Genomic DNA, 22,159 nt, shown 5'->3' with positions numbered 1-22,159 from the left:
TAACTACGTACATAAATAGATTTATTTGTTAAAAGCACGAACAACAATTTACAATCAACATCAATGGCAAATACGTCAGTGTTTTGTTATAAAACTTCTTAGGCTTTCCATCACTCTCTCTCTATTTCAAAACTTTTCAGTATACCATTATCAGATCTGCTACGGATGTCATTTATTTTCAAGGATAATAACTAAGATGTTTTGACCCGTGAAGATCCGAGTTAGCACTGGTCTTCATCAACCCATGCTTGTCTTTAGAGTCGACTATGTTTGTCATTAGAGACGAATAACGCAATCGGGTGCCCAGGCTTGCTGACTGGGTTAATGCATGTCATTGTACTCCAATTGCATAGATCGATACTCATGATGTCAAGTACTGGATTGTCTGGTGCAGACTCGATTATTTAAAGACCGCCGTCATATTGCAGCAATAATGCTAAGTGCGGCGTTTAACAACAAACATACATAAGAAAACTAAGGTGTTTTAATTAAAAAAAGTTGGAGACATAATTCGCTGTACTCACTAGACATTTTGTGTACTTCAAGAGTGATTATGAATCAGAAATACAAATATAGACAACTTCGCAGCATCGTGAAAAAATTGCACAAAGTCACATTCTATTAATGAAGAAACAAATATATGGAAGGGTCCAGCAAATGTACCTCCGATCTTTCTCTGAATAGTAATACTGACAAAAATCAAGCATGCCCTTTTTACATCCAGTTGAGTTAATCATACGTAAGTCTTGAAAAATTCAAAAGTCTTCCCTCAAGATACATTTACTGCTACATTAGACTATCTAATCAATAGGGCCTGGGGCTTTTGTGGCCAAGGAAGGGGTAAATAAATTTACTTTCATGTGAATGCTCACTGATGTCAACAATTTTACTGAAAGCAGCTCTACTCATAGAGATGCAAGCGGCGACAGTGGTGTATCGGTCAGTGGTGTAATGTTACACTGTTGGCCATAACATGATGAATAGTTCAAAATAATAAGTTACAGATAGTATAGTTAAATCGTGATTTTATACATATTTTATTCATTTGAAATATGGTCAAGTCCTGAAAGGAAATTAAAAACTTAATTTCACTTATTTTTTGACACCACTGACATAATTCATGTCACCACTGATACTTTAGCGATATTTCTTAAGTTGTAATTTCTTATTAAACAAATTTATGTCTTCTTTATTGTCATGGTAAACTCATGATAAATCCTTTACAAAATGAAATAAGTTCTTTGATAAACTCATTATAAACACATATGTAAAGGAGAATTCATGATTACCTCACAACACTACTGTTAATTCAATCACGTGTTATACCACAGACATTATGAAACTCTTTCATGAAATGTAAAAAGTAAATGTGATTGAAATGGGTTTTTTCATGTATCACAGAAAAAGAAATTTTATTGTTTTAATTGGACAACATTAAAACACGATAAAATATATTTTTAATTAGTGTTACACCAGTAGCATAATTTCCATTAATCCGTGACAACCCAAGCTACAGCATTCAGTGGGATAAAGTCAAAGCCCTTACCACCAACCTCAAAGACTTCAAAATCAGAAAACTACAAGAAGCCATCAACATCAAACCGTCCATCCGTCAATCAACCGTGACCAAGGTTCTGACATCGCCCCTGGCGTACCATCAACTCATCAAAGACCCCAATCAGCCATAATCCTGTTGTTTATATAACTGGCTTCATCCTTTGTTTATGTCACTGACTTCACCGAGGATTGTCATTACTACCGTTGTGTCTACATAACAGGCTTCGCCACTCCAGTATAATCACATCTGATATCTACTCTACTGTATAAATATTGCCTCCTAACTGTATATATACTTGTCATCCACACTCTATATATATCAACCTTACACCATAGAAGAACTAAATCACGTACTAAACAATAGAAAAAATGGAACAGCCCCTGGCCTAGACCTCACCTCTTACCAAATAATCAAACACTTACCTACCAAACTACTCCAAACTTTACTTAAACTATACAACCTAGTCTACCTAAACGGACAGGTCCCATCCTCATGGAAGGAAGCTCTAGTAATCCCAATACCTAAACCAAATAAACCAGCAGATCAGGCAAACTCCTATAGGCCCATCTCCCTAACCTCAAATCTCTGCAAAATAATGGAACTTATGACTAAAAATAGGCTACAGCACTACCTAGACCAAAACAACATCATAAACCCCGACCAAAGCGGCTTCACTCCTGGCCGATCAACTCTCGATAACCTTGCCCGACTAGAACAGGATATAAAAACAGGACAGCTAAACAAGCAATACACCATAGGCATATTCCTCGACTTCTCTAAAGCTTTCGATATGGTATGGCACCACGGGCTAATACAAAAACTAAAAAAAATAGGACTAAAAGGCCATATAATAAACTTCATCCAAGATTTCCTAAACAATCGCAAAATTACTGTGGGTATAGACCATACGCTATCGGACCAGTGTCCCCTAGAAAATGGCACTCCCCAGGGCAGCACCCTCAGCCCAACCCTCTTCAATATAATGATAAATGACCTATTCGAGGGCTTATCCCCTAAACTAAACACTTCAAAATTCGCGGATGACGGTGCCCTATGGATCCGCACAAAAAGCATCAAAATGGCAGAAAACTTAATCCAAAAATCTCTAAATAAAATACAACAATAGGCAGACAAATGGGGCTTCTCCCTTAACTCAGATAAAACAACAGGAGTAGTATTCAAACATAAAAACATGAAACCTGCCTACCCAATCCTCCAGCTAAACAACCAAACAATCAAATTCCAAAAACAAACCAAATTCTTAGGACTTATTTTCGATCAACACCTCACCTGGGAGGCTCACGTCCAAAACCTAAAAACTAGATGCAGCAAAGACCTTAACACATTAAGATGTCTCACCGGCTCTAACTGGGGAGCCTCCAAAGATACCCTCCTCTCACTATATATACAACACTAATTAGATCAAAACTAGACTACGGCTGCGCCATATACAACACCCTAAACAACTCTCTATCTAAAAAAACTTGACTCAATACAATACCAAGCCCTTAAACTAATTACACGCACCCAACATGGCACCTCCTACACCTCACTTCAGGCCCTTACAGGAGAAACTAAAATCTACGCAGGGAACATCTAAGCCTTAATTTCTGGGCCGCGTCCCAAACAAACCCTCTCATCCAAAACCTATTTAACCAAAACATTAGCCCAAGAAACCAGGCTCTAGCTCGCAAACACCCCTTACTCACCCCAATATCCCAAAGAATAACTAACTACCTCAATGAACACCAAACTCAAAATCTTAAACAAAACTGCAAAAAATCAAATATCTTCACCCCTAAACTCAAAATACCCCAAATAGACACAACGCTAGCTAACCAAATAAATAAACAAACCGACCCAAACATAGCTAAAACCACCACACTTGCATACATACACGAAAATTGGCCAAATTGGTGCCACATATACACTGACGGATCTTCAGACCCGACCTCCAACCACACAGGCTTCGGAGTCCATACCACACAACCAGTTATATCCACACAATCTTACCGACTCCCTAACAACCAATCTATATTCACGGCCGAACTTATGGGCATGGCCTCAGCCCTGCATAACCAACAATCTAAAAACAACACAAAAATCCTAATTCTCACCGACTCCCTTAGTGGACTACAAGCCCTCCAAAACAAAAATACCAAAAAATGACCTAAATTAAGAAACCAAATACTTAAAAGCTCCAACGACCTAACAAAAGCAGGCAAACAAATAACCTTCTTGTGGATCCCCGCCCACGTAGGAATTTACGGCAACGAAAGCGCCGATAAAGCAGCTAAATTATCTCTCAAAATACCAGAAATAAGCCTAAACCTACCCATCTCAAAATCAGAAATTAAAAGTGTAAACAAACAAAAAATAACCAAAAAAAATGGCATAATCAATATCAAAACTCAAATAGCCAAATCAAAAAAGTGCTCAGAAAACCACTAGCCAAACCTAAAATCCTACACCCATAAAAAAAAATTGACAGATTAATTACAAAACTCCAAACAGTACACACGAACCTAAATAACCACCTAAAACAACTTAAAAGACACACCACAGGAAACTGCCCCCACTGCAAACAACCTGAAACCACAGAACACGCACTCATCCACTGCACCCACTACCAAACACACAGAACCACACTACAAACCAACCTCAATCTAAATAAGGTTCCTACTCTAGATGAAATACTAAACCCTCAAAATATACTAGAAAACTTCAAGGCCCTAGACGTATTCCTAATCAAAACAGACCTAATTAAGCGCATCTAAAAACTAATTAATCTACCAATCCAAAATCCAATAAACATACAAACACCCACCTCACCCGGCTCCCTTAGTTCCCTCCTCCACCCACCTCGGCATTTATTCCAAATTTAAAAATTTCAAAAAATCAATATAAGCAACCCCTAAAAACCCCCCTCTTGGGTTGCACACACCACTTTCACCCTTCTCGGAATACACCAAATGGTCCGGCCAGGCCCGTGTGCGAAATACGCTGCAGTCGGAAAGCGCACGTTAAATCTTCTATATCAGTCAGTAACTCTATGTATCACTTGCTTGATAACGGCGTAAGAACCTACAACGAAACGTCGCCCTTAATTGTAATAAAGAAGTTGTTCATGCATATAATTTTCCTTACTTAGTACTCCAACTTCTAAATGCCTATGAAAGAAGTTACATGCACTTTGCTACTTGAATCATATTTTTTTTCAAAACAATATGTAATCTCACAAATACATTACTGTAGTAGACAAAGCAACCACAACCTGCTGGCCTATGCATAACAGCTTGAATTAACTGTATCAACCAACATAGAAACAACAGTAATACATTGTGGTAATTAAATAATAGTATAAAAAAGTTACACCACGGACAGCTTTTGGTACATTTAAATATAAAAACTGTTGATCTTTCAAATGTGTCATTGGTTTCCTGTTTGATAAATCTGTGCACTGGATTCACAAGGATTTTAAGTCATGTGTGAAGTCGGTTAACGTTTGGATTTTGCTATTTCATTTTGGTCAAACGATGTCAGGACCAATTTTGAGAATGACCCACATAGGTTACTACCGTGGATGTCCGGATCCCTGTCTCTGGATCACCTAATTACTGTTACGAACACTTGAGTATCATGACGTCACTTTCGGTTTAGCCTGCTGGATGCAGAGTTGTGTTCTGATGTGGACATTGTGCGACAATTGCCCTCGTGTGGCACAGGGTCTATCACCGACAAAGAAGCTACTGTACAATAGCTGTACAATATTACATTTCCTTGCTGAAGGTGTAATATTAAACCGATTTGAAAAAAAGACACTGGTAAGTGAAAACAGCAAATTTCTCCTCTTTTTAAAAGTAATGTGCCTCTACACTAATATCTGAATAACATAAATATATATAAAATGGTTTTGTATGCTTATGTATAACGTTTTACATTCAGTACAAAAAAAGCTTGCGTAAATGACCAAAACGGATTTTCCTCTATGTCGTCAAATGACGACAGAGGTTCACAGCTACAAAAGAGGAAGCATAACTCCGCTATGCTTTGCACAAGTGCATTGTAACTCACGTCAATTGGTGAAACTTTGATGTGGATCAGGTCAGTTTCTCTTCGTAATGTTTTGATCACGAGGAACCAAACTATTCCAAGACAAATGTCGATGTAGAAACTGTTTACATTTAGGTATAAAACAAAACATGAGAAATGACGAAATCGTACTTCATAAAAAAAACGACAAGGGAAATGGATGGCCCTATCAAACGTGCCCATTAGTCCTTTGATCCCCACTTTTACCTGACTATGTAAGTGCAAATTGACTAATGTTGTGCCATTGTTAATGGAGCACTAGCTTTATCATCAAATGTAATCAATTTCTAAAAAAATGACACATATTATATGACGTCATGGCGGGTTTTATGTCTATGACGACGTCGGAGAAAGACGGCATTGGTATGTTGATTGTTATATATATCACGGTATTTTCGTTCATTTTATAGAAAATCACGTTGCGTAAAACGGAATTCGCCAAAATATGAAATGCTTTCACCATGTAAATAAAGTCGTGAATGGATACACAATCATATAGTTTTACTATGTATCTTAATTGGACCAGACATGCACCTGTTTGGCATCTATTTAACATCAAACACCCAAAATAACATTTCAAAAGAAACAAAAATATATTCAATAGACGACATATATTTGTTCATTTGTATTATTTGGTTATTTGTCTTCATCTTGTCTCAGAATTATACAATAACAAATGCGAAAAACGCCCCCTTGGTATGGAATTATTAGGAAATCGTATAAGGGTCGACCAACGGGAAATATTGTACGGTTGATATTAATTTTATGCATACGTTTCGCAATTAAGGATAAATAAAGTAAACAGTTTTAATATCCCGAAAAAGGTGAACCCATTGAATATATAATACAAAACGAGCGGAATAATTGTTACATTTACATTTAATCTCCTAACCCTTGTCCACAGCAAAGAAATATCGTACACCACACTAAAAACTTATCAATTTCTTATGTAAGCAATGTTCAGGAGATTATCGATGATTTATAAATTTTGTGGGCAATATCTACGTATAATATCATATATACTGAATATTGATAAATATCAACAATGTGCAATTCATTGTGTAAACAACATTTAAAGATGTAAATCTACATCATTATTATCCTGCAAGCAGCAGGCTACACTGATCGGGTGTACTTTCATTCACCGACCTTCACCTCAAAGAAAGTACCAAATATTTAAAATCATTTCGACGTATGACATCACTACCGGTAACCTACTTCTACAAAATAGGATGTTCATTGACAACAGTACGTGGGATTTCATAAGAGGACTTATATTCAGGGATCGTATATACATAAATGTGTCATGTAAGTAATCAGAAACATTCTGGCAGTCTGTATATTGTTATTTGTGTTCATGTTTTTCGATGTATACAAGAGATATAGTCAGAAATGCCGATGAATATCGTTGTGGTGCGTAATATTGCATCAGTAATGGCGTCACGCAGGGCGAAAACGTTGAAGATTTCTGTTGAATTTACCAGGTCATTGTAATATATATATGTCTAATTCCCTGCGAAAATCTTCCAATACATATTCAAAAACTCATGAGGCAATGTATGCAACAAATAGTCGAATAGTTCTCCCCCCAAAAGGAGAAAATGCTACACAGTTTAAAATCTGAATTTAGCTTTGTTTACGTTTCAGTTATGTTTTGCGAGCACAGCGTTCGTTTTACACTTAATATATATTTTCTTGATTTCATCTAGACATCTTTTTTTTGGTGACAAAAATCATTTGTTATTTGATTCTAAAAGGTATGAGGAAAAGAGGTGATGTATATATAGCAGCTAAGTATATATACGTGATGAGATAGGCGTCTCATAACTGCCATCCGTGAAACGTTATTTTGTAAACACTATCCAATATGGCGGGAAGTTCACTTCGGCGTTAGTGTTTGCGTATTTTCTAAAATATTCTAAAAGATTCTGGGGTTATGGGGTGACGTTTCAGAATGGTCTTTACCGATTTGATAAAATACAGATACCATTGATCACTAATATGCTGTGATTGAAATGCAGATCTCCGAGTAAACATCCGATATTTACATTTCAAAACATGCACTAAATAACGCCTTGAATGGTGATTACGTCATGTGTCAAACATGGCGAGATTTACGATGTACCTAATTTTCTGAGGTCATTTTCAGTACCTTAAATAGCAGAGGATCATATCACAGAACAGGGAATTTCCCAAGGAATTCAAAACTGCGAAGTGTATGTGCGTGCATGTTGTATGTAGAGTTTCATTCGACTTAAAAGTGAGGGTTGAAGAGAAAGGGCATATGTGTCTGCTAACCAGAACGTTCCGTGTCTCTAACCTGATTTATGCAGACGTTATAATAAAAGTTTAAATAGTTAATCGAAGATGGCCACCAAAGCTGGTGACCTGTAGCTCCAAATCCACTTTAACACTACATTTGTAAAGTTTCAAGCAGATGTAAGAAGTGGTTCTGACGGAAATCTGCAAAACTGCAATTCAGACTTACGTCTAATATGACCAACAAATCATATGACATATTGATAAAGTCTTTTCAAACTTCACTTCTAAATAGACAGCATCTTTACAATCTTACGATGACCAGTGCACGTGGTTCTGAAGAAATGGATATACAAAGGAAAATAGCCTGTCATTTTAGGATGTCCACAAAACCTTGTCAACAAATGAGGTGGTTTGGACTGTGAAAACAGCCCTAATGTGAAACAATAACTAGCGCAGTGTTTATTACTCAACGGAAATCTGGTGTCAAATTATCAACAAACACTGATTACCACACTTTCTTTGGGAAAGGGATTTATACTTTGCCAAAGAATGAAATATACATTTCTCTCTATATATATATCACATTAGTTATTCATACTTACGGCTGTTTTGCTGGCCATCGTTTGCACACTGCTGCTACTTTCTGGCACATGTGAAGCCATCTCCACGTCGGTCATGGATTGTCCAACTATGCTTAACCATTCTGAATAGTAAAGGAACATAGCTCACAATAATTATTTAATTGAATGGTCTTAATATCAATCACAACGTTCGCAAATATAATGTCACAACTCTGCAAGATTTGAAGCAAAACTATCGTAGCTGACTTAAACCTCATTTGGTGATATCGATATACATACATGCAGAATGTGATTTGTTTGTTTGTTTGTTTGTGGTTTAACACCGCACAGCTATATGACGGTCTGCAAATATTCGATTCTGGACCAGACAATCCAGTGATTGATAACATGAGCATAGATCCAGCCCCATTGGGATACGAAAACATGCATCAACCAAGTCAGCAAGCCTGACCACCCGATTGACAAGAATCAATGAGACTACAAGCTCAGGTAGGACACAGTATGGAAACAACAACAATGTATGTGTCACTGATGATCTTTGACGTGGCGCTGATGATGGAACGGTCAGTCTAACTGCGTTCATGGACTCGGCGGCGGCATTCGAAATTATAGACCACGGAAAACTCACCCAGTGCCCAAGACTACGAATTGGTTTAGCTGGTCACGCCCTAGAGTGGTTTGTCTTCTAGCTTCAGGATAGATGCTATTCCGTAACAATAAAGGACGAGGTAGTAGAGTGTTGGAGTTGAAGACCCGGAAAGCCATGTCTGTTCCCAGTGAGTGAGTGAGTGAGTGAGTGCGCCGCTTTTAGCAATATTCCAGCAATATCACGGCGGGGGACACCAAACAGGGGTTTCACACATTGTACCCATGTCGGGATTCGAACCCGGGTCTTCGGCGTGACGAGCGAACGCTTTAACCACTAGGCTACCCGACCGCCCCGTTCCCTAAGATTGTAGATGACTGAGAATTGCTAGATGAAGATTCAGAGTGACCAAACATTCTCCACAAAACTGTATGACAAGAAGGATGACTTCAAGTCAACTTTCCCTTCATGTCGAGCAGGGGGCACGGGTGACCCAGTCGTCTAAGGCGCCGCGATTCACTGTGCGGAATTGCGTCCCTTGGCCACGCCAGAAACCTATGATTGTGGGATCGAATCCAGGTTCGCCCTTATTATATTTCTAGGTTTGGCAGCACCATACTCGTGCTCGTGGGTTTCACAGAAGTGGTCAACGTCTGACACGCAGCGATATAACTGTATTACTGTTAAAGCGGCGAACCAAAATCACTCACTCACTTTTGTCGAGCAGTATTCCAGCAGCTCCAGCCTTTGATGTTTACATTGCACAACTCTTGAGATACAATCGAGCATGCTCTTTCTACTTAGATTTCAAAGAGCGTCAAACGAGCATCAAGGTCAAAGAAACCACGACCTCACTAAAGATATAAAAAATTTGATGGCAGACATGTGAAGGATATCTCCATTTTTGACCCATCATTGATAAAAATGATGCAGCATGACAGTCTTTTGATGCAAACGTTCAGTGTGAATGACATATAGGAGATATTGTTACGTGTCGACTTTCAAATTGAAATAAATATACTGAACAACAAAAGTTCCTGTGACATTAAATAAGATTTAATGCAAAGTTAGGTTTTTTACCAAATCTGAAACAATTTCGGTTTGCAACAGATAAAAGCCTCCTGTAAGTGTTCAAATTGTTTAATTTGTCATACTGACTTCAGAAAATGCGTGATTTCATAAAAAAAACATGAACATGCCAAAATGCCAATTTAAAAATCAATAGCGTGTGTGTCCACCTCTGGTTGCGAGGCAAGCAACACATCTTCATCTCATGGAATGGACCAGGCGTCGCCCAAAGTCCTGTGGGATATCTGTCCATATCTGCTGGAGCATGTTTCGAAGTTCCTGGAGTGTCTGTGGAACACGTGGTTGACGTCGAAGGCGCCGATCCATCTCACCCCACATGTGATCGATTGGTGAGAGATCAGGGGAGCGACCCGCCCAACTGGACGGCATTTACGTTGTTTTGTTGAAGAGAATCCTGAACAAATCGAGCAATATGAGGCCGGGCGTTGTCATGTTGAAAGGTAATGCCTGGGCCATGACGACGCAAAACCGAAGAGCATCAGGGCCGATGATCCCGTCGCGGTAGCGCTGTCCATTGAAATTTCCCTCTACCACTATCAAACGGGTCCTCTGTCTTGCTGTAATCCCACCCCACACTATAACGCTGCCGTCCGATCTTCTTCCATGACACAATGATTGACGTAGCGTTCACCTCGACGTCGGTACACTCGAGTCCGCCCATCGCTGTGGCTGAGGTGAAAGCGAGACTCGTCAGTGAATAGAACTTGTCCCCACTGCATGGCCGCCCAGCGTAGACGCTGTCTGCACCACTGTTGACGTGCTTGAGAGTGGTTTCCTGTCAAAATGGGACGTCTGGTGGGTCTTCAGGCGGCAATCCCTGCACATCTGAGGCGGCGACATACGGTTTGTGAAGACATTCGTCGAAGGCCAGGGATGCTTCTTGCAGTCACTGTTGCTGGCTGGAATCGTTTTCGTATGTGTGTTGTTCGAATCCAGTTGTGTTGTCGATTATTGGTTATGCGTGGCCTGCCACTCCGAATATGGTCTCTGACTGCATTCGCCTGTTGCCAACTTTGCCATAAACACCAAATGGTGTGTCTGTGGACGTTAAATTGTGTTGCAACATCACGTTGACTCGATCCTGCTTCACACATACCTATGGCTCGCAGACGCTCATTTTCGGACAGGCGTGGCATTTCGAAATGTTGAATAATTGCGTAATTTTGTTGTTTTTCTGAGTTGTTGTTGTCAGCACGATGCTAAACAATGCCCTGGAATCCCGTCAACGCACATTTTTTTATACCCATTCTTGGGTAGTGAAATGCATGGGGCTTGCATAAAAGTCAACTTTTGCATGGAGTGCATGCGTTTCTGTAGTAGTTGCGTTTTTGTGACTTGATTCCATACATGTACTACAATATTGAAAACCAAACTTTACTTTTTGAAAATTACACTAAAATATTGGTGTCACAGGAGCTGTTGTTGTTGAGTAGAATTTACCCGTAACAACACGGTATAAGAGGCTTTTTAGCATTTCATGATTTATGCGGTCAAAAGCTTTGGAGAAGCCAAGACAGAGACAATGAAATCTTCCATTTTTCTTTGATAAATATCCGTTTGCAATGAAAATATATGGTCAGTGGTAGAGTCTTTCTTTCTTAATCCATCCTGTATTGTTGTCATTATCACACCAATCTTGCAATCTATTGTTTTAACTGAAGTCAAAATCTTGCACAGGGAGTTTGCCAATGAGAGCCCAAGGGACGCACCTCTGCATAGCGAATCGAGGCGCCTCAGACGACTGGGCCACCCGTGCCCCCCACTTGGTTAATACAGTGGCTGTACAGTTATAGTGATAAAATCTATGTAACGTTTGGGGGTAAGACATTTAGGCAAGACGTAGGCATCACCATGGGCACCAATTGCGCTCCCATTCTTGCTGATCTTTTTTTTTATGCACATGAATAAGAATCTCTGCTCGGATTGGCAAAGTCAAAACAAGGTCAAAAAGTTTAACTTAAGCTTCAGGTATATGGATGATCTGCTATCATTCAATAACCACCAAATAGCCAATTCCCTTCCACTGATTTACCAACCTGAACTAGAAAGAAAGAAGACCAAGGCGACCTCTTCATCTGTTTCATATCTACATCTATGCATAAAGATTCAGAGTGGCAAAACACAAGAACTGTATAACAAGAGAGATGACTTTAACTTTCCAATTGTCAACTTTCCCTTTTAATATATATTAATATTCCTGCAGCTCAAGTCCTTGGTGTCTACATTTCACAACGCTTGAGAAACAATCGATAAAATGCCCTTTCTACCAAGATTTCAAAGAGCGTAATACAACTATTGCTCAAAATTTGTTTTATCAAGGTTGCAACATTCAAGTTTTATGGTAGACATGTGATTGACATTTTTTCAGTTGAACAGTTGACTTGACTTTGTATATGTTTGTTACAGGTGCCACCGGTGGGGTAGGATACGCTCACCTTTTCGCGAACACATGGTATAATCACCATTTGATAATGATTCATAAACACATGCTGATGATATAGTCGGAATCGTAATATCGACACTGATTTGGGCAGATATTTCTTATTGATATGGAAATGGTTTTGTCGCTGTTTTTAGAAGGTGACTGATGATAAAGTAGGCACAATTTATGGATAACAACTTCTTTATGTAATGTTATAGCGACGTTTCGGTATATACCATTGTCAAACAAGACTGAGAAACAAAAAAGAACATGGTTTAGAAAATTTTGTTTAGATTGTGTTCAGATTATCCATAAATTGCACACGTGGTGTGATGTGAAATGAGGTTTAATGTCGCGTTCAAGATTATTGCACATTTATAGCGACATACATGCACGCGTGTGTCTCTCTTTGTATATGTGTCTGGCTGCTTGCGGACTTAAGCCGGTTTTATAGTACTATCCCACTGAAATACCATGTAACATGAATACTTAACTCAAACACAGTGTACGAATTATGAGACGACCAGTCATTGTTTTATTCCATAAATGCCGAACGCCAGGCATGGTAACATCAAGTACCTGTGTCATAAAGTAATGAATGAATGCTGTTATAATAATAAGAATAGTTAGGCTGTTTGCCTATTGCCGATGCCGGGTGTCGTGGGAAATTAATTTCGTTTGTCTGCCATTCCGTTACCTGTTCAACAATTATATGCACCCGATTCATACCTTTTTATGTAACCACGTGCTGTCCGTGTGTTGACAGTGTGTCATGCCTTGCCTATGATGATGAAATAACTAACTGCCATTAAATTGTCCTCCATGACGCCGGGACTTTTTCGTCTTCTTTTCAACCTGCTTGTATTTTCTTTTCTTATCAGGCCGCCGGGTATCGTACCCCAAACCAACCTCTCTCAGGGCAGACGCTCCTTCCACAAGCCCTTGGAGGCGATCTGGCACTAATGAAGACATGTTCATTTTTGGTGTTTCTCCCGTTTTTTGTTCATCCTAATCACCCTTTCAACATCAATAAAACCTGTTATGTAGGCATTGCATAGGCATGTGACAAACATGTATGAGCAGTCGTCAAGGTAAGTAGTTAAGACTATTTGTAATGAGCAAGTCGCGCGCTAGTGTGCGTTCTGAGAAAAGCGTGTTCGGGGCAGTGTGTTTTATGTGCTAACGACCGATGTGGTATATATCAATATGGTGGCCATTATCTGCTGATTTCAACATATTTGGTCATAACATACCACGATGTGGCAGTGGACGTTTGACGACGTGTCCAGCGTCGAGCCTGGGGAAATCAGCAAGTAGGTTTTGTCCGGAGCTACCCCCGCACATGCATGTCTTATATGACATGAAAGCTGAGACACTGGGATTTCCGACACTGTACGAAAATCGAGAGCGACCTAAAGCGGGTCGTGAGTTTAGTCAGCGACGACTTCGATGCGTCACGTCGTCTCTGCGATACCCAGGTCAGTTCTCACACATACGCTTACTGAGCAGTCAGAATCCACGATAATAGAGCAAATACGTTCCCATACTTTTGCACATACATACGACAGTCGTAGCTACGAACGCTTTGAGACTCATTGTTTGTTGTTTAATGCCACAGCCCTGCAATATGCTAGCTCTATGAGTCTGGACCAGACAATCCAGTGATCGACACCATGAGTATCTCTCTATGTAATTCGGATACCATGATATGCAGCAACCAAGGTAGCAAGCCTGACCACCTGATCCCGTTACAAGCCTGGGTTGCTGAAGACCAAACCAAACTCGGATCTCCGGGGTGACCGCTTAGGAGAAGGAATCCGTAACCATATATCCAGTTAACCAGCCATTCGCCAATTAGTTAGACATAAATGTTGCAACAAGACATACAATGTCAAATGTTTGTAAATGATTTAAAAAGCCACGATCTGAAGTTTGCTGAAGTGTCCATTTCTATTGAGAAACGAAAAAGTGTAGATATTGTTTGTTTTCACCGATGTTGTCTGGAAATTGTTCCTGTGGAATTATGCCTTAGCCGATGTCCTTGTTGGTTGAGTACTGCTGGTTAACCGTCTATCAGTAATTCGACGACTGTAACATACGAATGCGGTTTGTTGGGTGAATGATCCATTTCATGTGATGTTCTAGGTGCCTGTTAAATCTCACGCTAGTTCCTTGCTTGAAATACCCTTTTGAAGCTCCCGTTGGCGAAAGCTCAGATCGTTGAGACGCCGAAACCGACCTCCTTCAGTACAGGTTCGACTTTAAAGGACTCCATCTCTTCATCATATTCCCGATGTTTCACAGTTAAGGATCGTGGTTCGCTTAGATTATCACGTTGGATTCCTAGGCGGTGAGCAAGAATAAGCTAAGACTTTTCCCTCGTTTAAGTCTATAGACAGTCATTGAGAAGGTATATGATCTTATCTTTACATAATAATGACGTTTCTAGCACTACGTGGAACCTTACATTGTGTCAGCGGCTGAACATCTCCAGCTTATCGAGTTCATCATGGACATATGACATCTTATTCTGTGTCTTAGGGTCATCTATGTTGTCATACATGATACTGTTTGTCTGATGGAGAGTGACGAGCTGACTTTCAATACCTCCATGCTTGATAATGTCTGAACGTCCGAAATGACTGAACTAATTTCACTAGTAAGGTGCGTTTTGACAGTACAAAGCAGACATCCTCGTAGCGTATTGATTACATTATACAATGGTGTGTGTAACGCTGTAATCAGCAATGATTCAGTTATGTCATGGCACCCTTTATATTGTTGGTATGTTGAACAAGTGGTTCATATAATGAACAATGATATGATGACATGCAATCGACCTAGTCAACGAGCTTTGCCGACTGGCGCCAAACTGCATTAGAGAAGTTCACCCGTTTGGAGGTGAGGCATCATGGTATGGGGTGGCATTTTTGGCAAGATTACAACACGGCTGGTTTTCATCCGAGGAAACCTGAATGCTCAGCGATACAGGGATGAAGTGTTGAGACATGTTGTCGTGCCCTTTATTCAACATCAGCCAAGAGGATTAATTGTGCAACAAGACAATGCAAGGCCTCACACCGCCCGAATTGTTCAAGACTCCCTGAATAACGTTAGCGTCAAAGTATTGCCCTGGCCACCTTGTTCTCCAGACATGAACCCCATTGAACTTCTCTGGGATCATCTTGATCGTCAGCTGAGACAACATGTACTGCCTCCAGCGAACCGACAGGAACTTGAACAGACGCTATTGAACTTATGGAACAGGATTCCTGTTGACGTTATCAGCCGACTGACGACGTCTATGAGGCGGCGTGTGTTGGCGTGCATGGATGCCCAGGGTGGTCACACTCGCTATTGATGACGTGTTACCTGACTACTGCGTCATTAATGGACTCTTCATGCACTTTTTCAATGAACTCTGATTTGTGTAATTTTTAATTTGGACCCCTTGACTCTTTCTTTGTGTATTGCGGAGAATGCAATATCGGCATTAAAATGCACTTTCATTCTAATTCATGGAAAATGATTTCTGTTTATAAATTAATCATCACAAAGCTCACATATGGCTTTGTTTTGGTGTTTGGTCAAGTGAAGTCGGTGAAAACTTTCTTTTGCCCGGTAGTTATATATATATATATATATATAATCCTGGTACCAACGAACTCTCTACGTCAAGTATTGCTACTGTTTTTTTTCTGAAAGAGGTACTTAAGAGGTCATCGTGATTCTTCTTAAAATAAGACCCCAATCCGTGATATAATGTTTAGTACCTTTCGTTCGACTGTGTGAGTATAATATTATCTTGACCAGCCTACAAATCCCAGTTCATGTCCTATCTAGGCTACAAACCCTTTGAAGAGGAGAAACATTGTGGTGAAACTCATTGACTGTCTGATGTGGCCTCCCTCTCATGTATTTCTTAAGAGCTAAAACAATGACCAACAAAGCACAACAATCCTGCATCAAAGTTTATTACTTACATATATTGATATGTGAACTCGAAAATGCGACAGTGTGCCGCAGGTGGCTTAATTACGGAACGTATATTTGCAGAATGTTACACGAAGGCACACAAACATATACAATACTGCATACAGTCAATACATTACATTCTTATCATTAACGTAACACGCAAAGCAAGTCCGATGACCTCAAGGAGCAAGGCCAGGACAGTCTTTCAAAATGAACAAACTAACCACATAATTACGAGAACATTTCAAACAAACATGAGAAAAAAATGGTAACATAAATGTATAGATGGCTAAATATCACCTTGACTCAGGTACACACACACATTTCCCATCTTGCTGTGCAGTCCAAAGCACCGGGGCATTTTATTTTCCAGCCCACAGTCCGACACAAAAGTCATATTTGATACAAAGTTCATTTCCTATAACCTATCCCCAATGGCGGTGCCAAGTGTTTACCAAACAGACATGGACATCAGCAAACAGATTATATGACGACTGGTTCACGCTCTGACAGCACAATATCTTCTCCATGTGGTAATGTCTCTCTGGACAGTCCACTGGGTTCAAATGTGAGGCACTTTGAACAGAACGTACGAATCAAAGTACACTAATTTGCAAATATTCACATCAAATTTGGATGCAGTACAAAATAAGCTAAAATAAAGCATGATAAATGGCGAGTTTTATTGTTGAAATTTTGGATTTTGCTTCTAATTATAAATAATGGAAGCAGCAAAAGCATTTAGCATGACACCATGCAGCACTAGACCATTTTTAGATATGTATGCAAGCTATGTTCGAGTTCAACATACACACTGAGTGTGACTCTTTCCTTGGGGTAGTTCCACTGACTCGAACGTGAAATTGTCTGTTAAAAACTGTGATATCAAATGAGGCAAATGGCCTCTCAAACCAAATTCATGCAGATGTCTAAAGATGTTTCATGTTTCATCATACGTCAAATTCATCAATATGTCAAGGTACGTTTCTTGTAAATCAAATGCTTATGGGTTAGAATACTGTGCAAATGATTGTACCTGATTAAAGCTGCTCCTGCAATTTAAGTGTATGATGTTAATGGATCTATTGATAGAGGTTCAGTGGACACCTTGAGTGCCTGGAAAGGTTCTAATGTATTGGGCATGATGGCATTACTGGAAGTTCAAACAGAATATAGACTGTCACAGGTGTTACCAAAGGAGACGACACCTCCAAATTACAATGTCTGAATTGTCCAAATGTCCTTTGAGGATTTATTTTCTGATGGTGATCCTGGTGGAAGTTTTTGTGTTTGTTCCTCTGTCTGTGTGGCATGAATTGTTGTTGGAAGAGCAGGAGGCAGATTTAGAGCATGATCAGGGTCTGTAGGAGGATCATGAGTTGGAGTATGATCACAATCTGGAGAAGGGGAAGGATATGCGGCAGGATCATGGGTTGGAGTATGATCACGATCTGGAGAAGGAGCAGGATATGTGGCAGGATCATGGGTTGGAGTATGATCAGAATCTGGAGAAGGAGCAGTATATGTGGCAGAATCACGAGTTGGAGCATGATCAAAATCTGGAGAAGGAGCAATGTCTGTAGCAGGATCATGCGTTGGAGTATGATCACGATCTGGAGAAGGATCAGGATATGTGTCAGGAGCATGATTTGGGGTATGATCACAATCTGGAGAAGGGGCAGAATCTGTGGGGGGAGCATGAGTTGGAGTATGATCACAATTTGGAGAAGGACCAGGATATGTAGCAGGATCATGAGTTAGAGCATGATCACAATTTGGAGAAGGACCAGGATATGTAGCAGGATCATGAGTTGGAGCATGATCACAATTTGGAGAAGGACCAGGATATGTAGCAGGATCATGAGTTAGAGCATGATCAAAATCTGGAGAAGGACCCAGGTCTGTAGCAGGATCATGAGTTGGAGTATGATCACAATCTGGAGAAGGGGCAGGATCTGTGGGAGGAGCATGAGTTGGAGTATGATCACAATCTGGAGAAGGAGCAGGGTATGTAGCAGGATCATGAGTTAGAGTATGATCATAATCTGGAGAAGGGGCAGGATCTGTGGGAGGAGCATGAGTTAGAGTATGATCACAATCCTGGAGAAGGGGCAGGATATGTAGCAGGATCATGAGTTAGAGCATGATCACAATTTGGAGAAGGACCAGGATATGTAGCAGGATCATGAGTTGGAGCATGATCACAATTTGGAGAAGGACCAGGATATGTAGCAGGATCATGAGTTGGAGCATGATCAAAATCTGGAGAAGGACCCAGGTCTGTAGCAGGATCATGAGTTGGAGTATGATCACAATCTGGAGAAGGGGCAGGATCTGTGGGAGGAGCATGAGTTGGAGTATGATCACAATCTGGAGAAGGAGCAGGGTCTGTAGCAGGATCATGAGTTAGAGTATGATCATAATCTGGAGAAGGGGCAGGATCTGTGGGAGGAGCATGAGTTAGAGTATGATCATAATCTGGAGAAGGGGCAGGATCTGTGGGAGGAGCATGAGTTGGAGTATGATCACAATCTGGAGAAGGAGCAGGATTTGGGACAGGGTCATGGGTTGGAGTATGATCACAATCTGGAGAAGGGGCAGGATCTGTGGGAGCAGCATGAGTTGGAGTATGATCACAATCTGGAGAAGGAGCATGATATGTGTCAGGAGCATGAGTTGGGGTATGATCACAATCTGGAGAAGGACCAGGATATGTGGGAGGAGCATGAGTTGGAGTATGATCACAATCTGGAGAAGGGGCAGGATCTGTGGGAGGAGCATGAGTTGGAGTATGATCACAATCTGGAGAAGGAGCAGGATATGTGGCATGATCACGAGTTGGAGCATGATCAAAATCTGGAGAAAGAGCAAGGTCTGTAGCAGGATCATGAGTTGGAGTATGATCAAAATCTGGAGAAGGAGCAGGATCTGTGGGAGGAGCATGAGTTAGAGTATGATCACAATCTGGAGAAAGAGCAGGGTCTGTAGCAGGATCATGAGTTAGAGTATGATCATAATCTGGAGAAGGGGCAGGATCTGTGGGAGGAGCATGAGTTGGAGTATGATCACAATCTGGGGAAGGAGCAGGGTCTGTAGCAGGATCATGAGTTAGAGTATGATCACAATCTGGAGGACCAGGATATGTGTGAGGTGCATGAGTTAGAGCATGATCAAAATCTGGAGAAGGAGCAGGGTCTGTAGGGGGATCGTGATATGATCAAAATCTGGAGAAGGGGCAGGATATGTGGCAGGATCACGAGTATGATCACAATCTTGAGAAGGAGCAGGATATGTGGCAGGAGCATGAGTTGAAGTATGATCACAATCTGGAGAAGGACCAGGATATGTGGCAAGATCATGAGTTGGAGTATGATCACAATCTGGAGGAACAGGATATGTGGGAGGAGCATGAGTTGAAGTATGATCACAATCTGGAGAAGGAGCAGGGTCTGTAGCAGGAGCATGGGTTGGAGTATGGTCACGATCTGGAGGAGGACCAGGATATGTGGCAGGATCATGAGTTGGAGTATGATCAAAATCTGGAGGACCAGGATATGTGGGAGGAGCATGAGTTGAAGTATGATCACAATCTGGAGAAGGAGCAGGGTCTGTAGCAGGAGCATTAGTTGGAGTATGATCACAATCTGGAGAAGGACTAGGATATATAGCAGGAGCATGATTTGGAGTATGATCACAATCTGGAGAAGGAGCAGGATATGTGGCAGGATCATGTGTTGGAGTATGATCACAATCTGGAGAAGGGGCAGGATCTTTGGGAGGAGCATGAGTTGGAGTATGATCATAATCTGGAGAAGGGGAAGGATATGTGGCAGGAGCATGAGTTGGAGCATGATCACAATCTGGAGAATGACCAGGTCATGTAGCAGGATCAAGAGTTTGAGCATGATCAAAATCTGGAGTAGGAGCAGGGTCTGCAGCAGGATCACGAGTTGGAGTATGATCATAACCTGGAGAAGGAGCAGGATCTGTAGCAGGAGCATGAGTTGGAGTATAATCACAATCTGGAGGACCAGGATATGTGTGAGGTGCATGAGTTAGAGCATGATCAAAATCTGGAGAAGGAGCAGGGTCTGTAGCAGGAGCAGGAGTTGGAGCATGATAAAAATCTGGAGAAGGACCAGGATATATAGCAGGATCATGAGGTGGAGTATGATCAAAACCTGGAGAAGAAGCAGGATCTGTGGGAGGAGCATAAGTTGGAGTATGATCATAATCTGGAGAAGGAGCAGGGTCTGTAGCAGGATCATGAGTTGGAGTATGATCAGAATCTGACGGTGGACCAGGATATGTAGTAGGAGCATGAGTTGGAGTATGATCACAATCTGGAGAAGGAGCAGGATATGTGGCAGGATCATGGGTTGGAGTATGATAAAAAAAATGGAGAAGGAGCAGGATCTGTAGCAGGAGCATGAGTTGGAGCATGATCAAAATCTGGAGAAGGACCAGGATATATAGCAGGATCATGAGGTGGAGTATGATCAAAACATGGAGTAGAAGCAGGGTCTGTAGCAGGAGCATGAGATGGAGTATGATTATAACCTAGAGAAGGACCAGGATATATAGCAGGATCATGAGTTGGAGTATGATCATAATCTTGAGAAGGAGCAGGGTTTGTCGGTGGATCTTGATATGATCAAAATCTGGAGAAGGAGCAGGGTCTGTAGCAGGAGCATGAGTTGGAGTATGATCACAATCTGGAGGAGGACCAGGATATGTAGCAGGAGCATGAGTTGGAGCATGATCATAACCTGGAGAAGACGCAGGAGCTGTATCTTGATCTTGAATTGGAGTGTGATCATGATCTGGTGAAGGAGCAGGATCTGTAGGAGGAACAGGAGGATCTGGATTTAGCGCTTGAGCTTGAGCTTGAGCCTCGGCTGGAGCGGGAACAAGAGCTGGACCTAGACCTGGAGCTTGGTTTTGATTTCGAGCAGGTTCTGAAAAAGGGGCCGGAGCTATGAGTGAGTGAGTGAGTTGGGTTTAACACCGCTTTTAACAGTATTCAAGTTATATCACGGCGTGTCAGCTTAGTGTTGGAGGAAAGCCCGAAGTGATGCAGGTCTCAGACGTTTACTACTTCGGTGAAACCCACGAGCACAGGTATGGTGCTGACAAACCTAGTAACATAATCGGGGCGAACCGGGATTCGAACTCACAACCATAGGTTTCTGGCGATCAGCGATCTAACCCACTCAGCCACCGGAAGGAAGGCTCGGTGGTTGAGTGGGTTAGATCGCTGACTTTGTGTGCTGGCGATTAGGTGCCTCACCCTGGCAGGTGTGGGTTCGAATTCCGGACGGGACTCAATCCAAAAAAGTACTAGAATCTGTACTTTACTAAGAAAGTGTTATCCCAAGTATAACATTAGTTACAGGTAAGTATGTTTGATTATTTTGTTCCCTTGTCTTCACGTGAGTGAAATGTACATCAAACCGGCAATATTTCAGCCAGAGAGAGAGAGAGAGAGAGAGAGAGAGAGAGAGAGAGAGAGAGAGAGAGAGAGAGAGAGAGAGAAATTCTTTATTTCCTCCAGATGTCATTCCGAAGATTACAATGAAAATATATTCAATTAC

The 22,159-nt window shown here is 41.0% G+C and overlaps 3 protein-coding genes across 5 annotated transcripts in view; 1 reads left to right on the top strand and 2 right to left on the bottom strand.

The window, feature by feature from the left end:
* Positions 1-18,437: 18,437 nt before the first annotated feature.
* On the top strand, positions 18,438-19,445 carry LOC139446637 (high mobility group nucleosome-binding domain-containing protein 5-like). The gene is made up of 2 exons (XM_071227913.1): positions 18,438-18,464; positions 18,999-19,445. The coding sequence occupies exons 1-2, from the start codon at positions 18,438-18,440 to the stop codon at positions 19,443-19,445; spliced, it is 474 nt and encodes a 157-aa protein (XP_071084014.1).
* The window catches only part of LOC139445999 (WASH complex subunit homolog 1-like), a 136,144-nt gene continuing 133,170 nt past the window's right edge, over positions 19,186-22,159 (bottom strand). Inside the window, exon 7 of one of the 3 annotated variants that reach the window (XM_071227268.1) lies at positions 19,186-21,523. In XM_071227268.1, the coding sequence (XP_071083369.1) occupies positions 21,126-21,523 (398 nt within the window). In that variant the 3' untranslated portion in view covers positions 19,186-21,125. The remainder of the gene's footprint in view (positions 21,524-22,159) is intronic. The other 2 variants (XM_071227265.1, XM_071227266.1) reach the window with 2 other exon arrangements.
* LOC139446635 (uncharacterized) lies at positions 20,442-21,008 on the bottom strand. Its single transcript, XM_071227912.1, has one exon. The coding sequence runs from the start codon at positions 21,006-21,008 to the stop codon at positions 20,442-20,444; it is 567 nt and encodes a 188-aa protein (XP_071084013.1).

The sequence above is a fragment of the Haliotis cracherodii genome, unplaced genomic scaffold (genome assembly GCF_022045235.1).
Source record: "Haliotis cracherodii isolate W230 unplaced genomic scaffold, xgHalCrac1.p SCAF_6, whole genome shotgun sequence".
In the NCBI taxonomy this organism is placed as follows: Eukaryota; Metazoa; Mollusca; class Gastropoda; order Lepetellida; family Haliotidae; genus Haliotis; species Haliotis cracherodii.
This window is presented reverse-complemented; position numbering and strand designations above follow the sequence as displayed.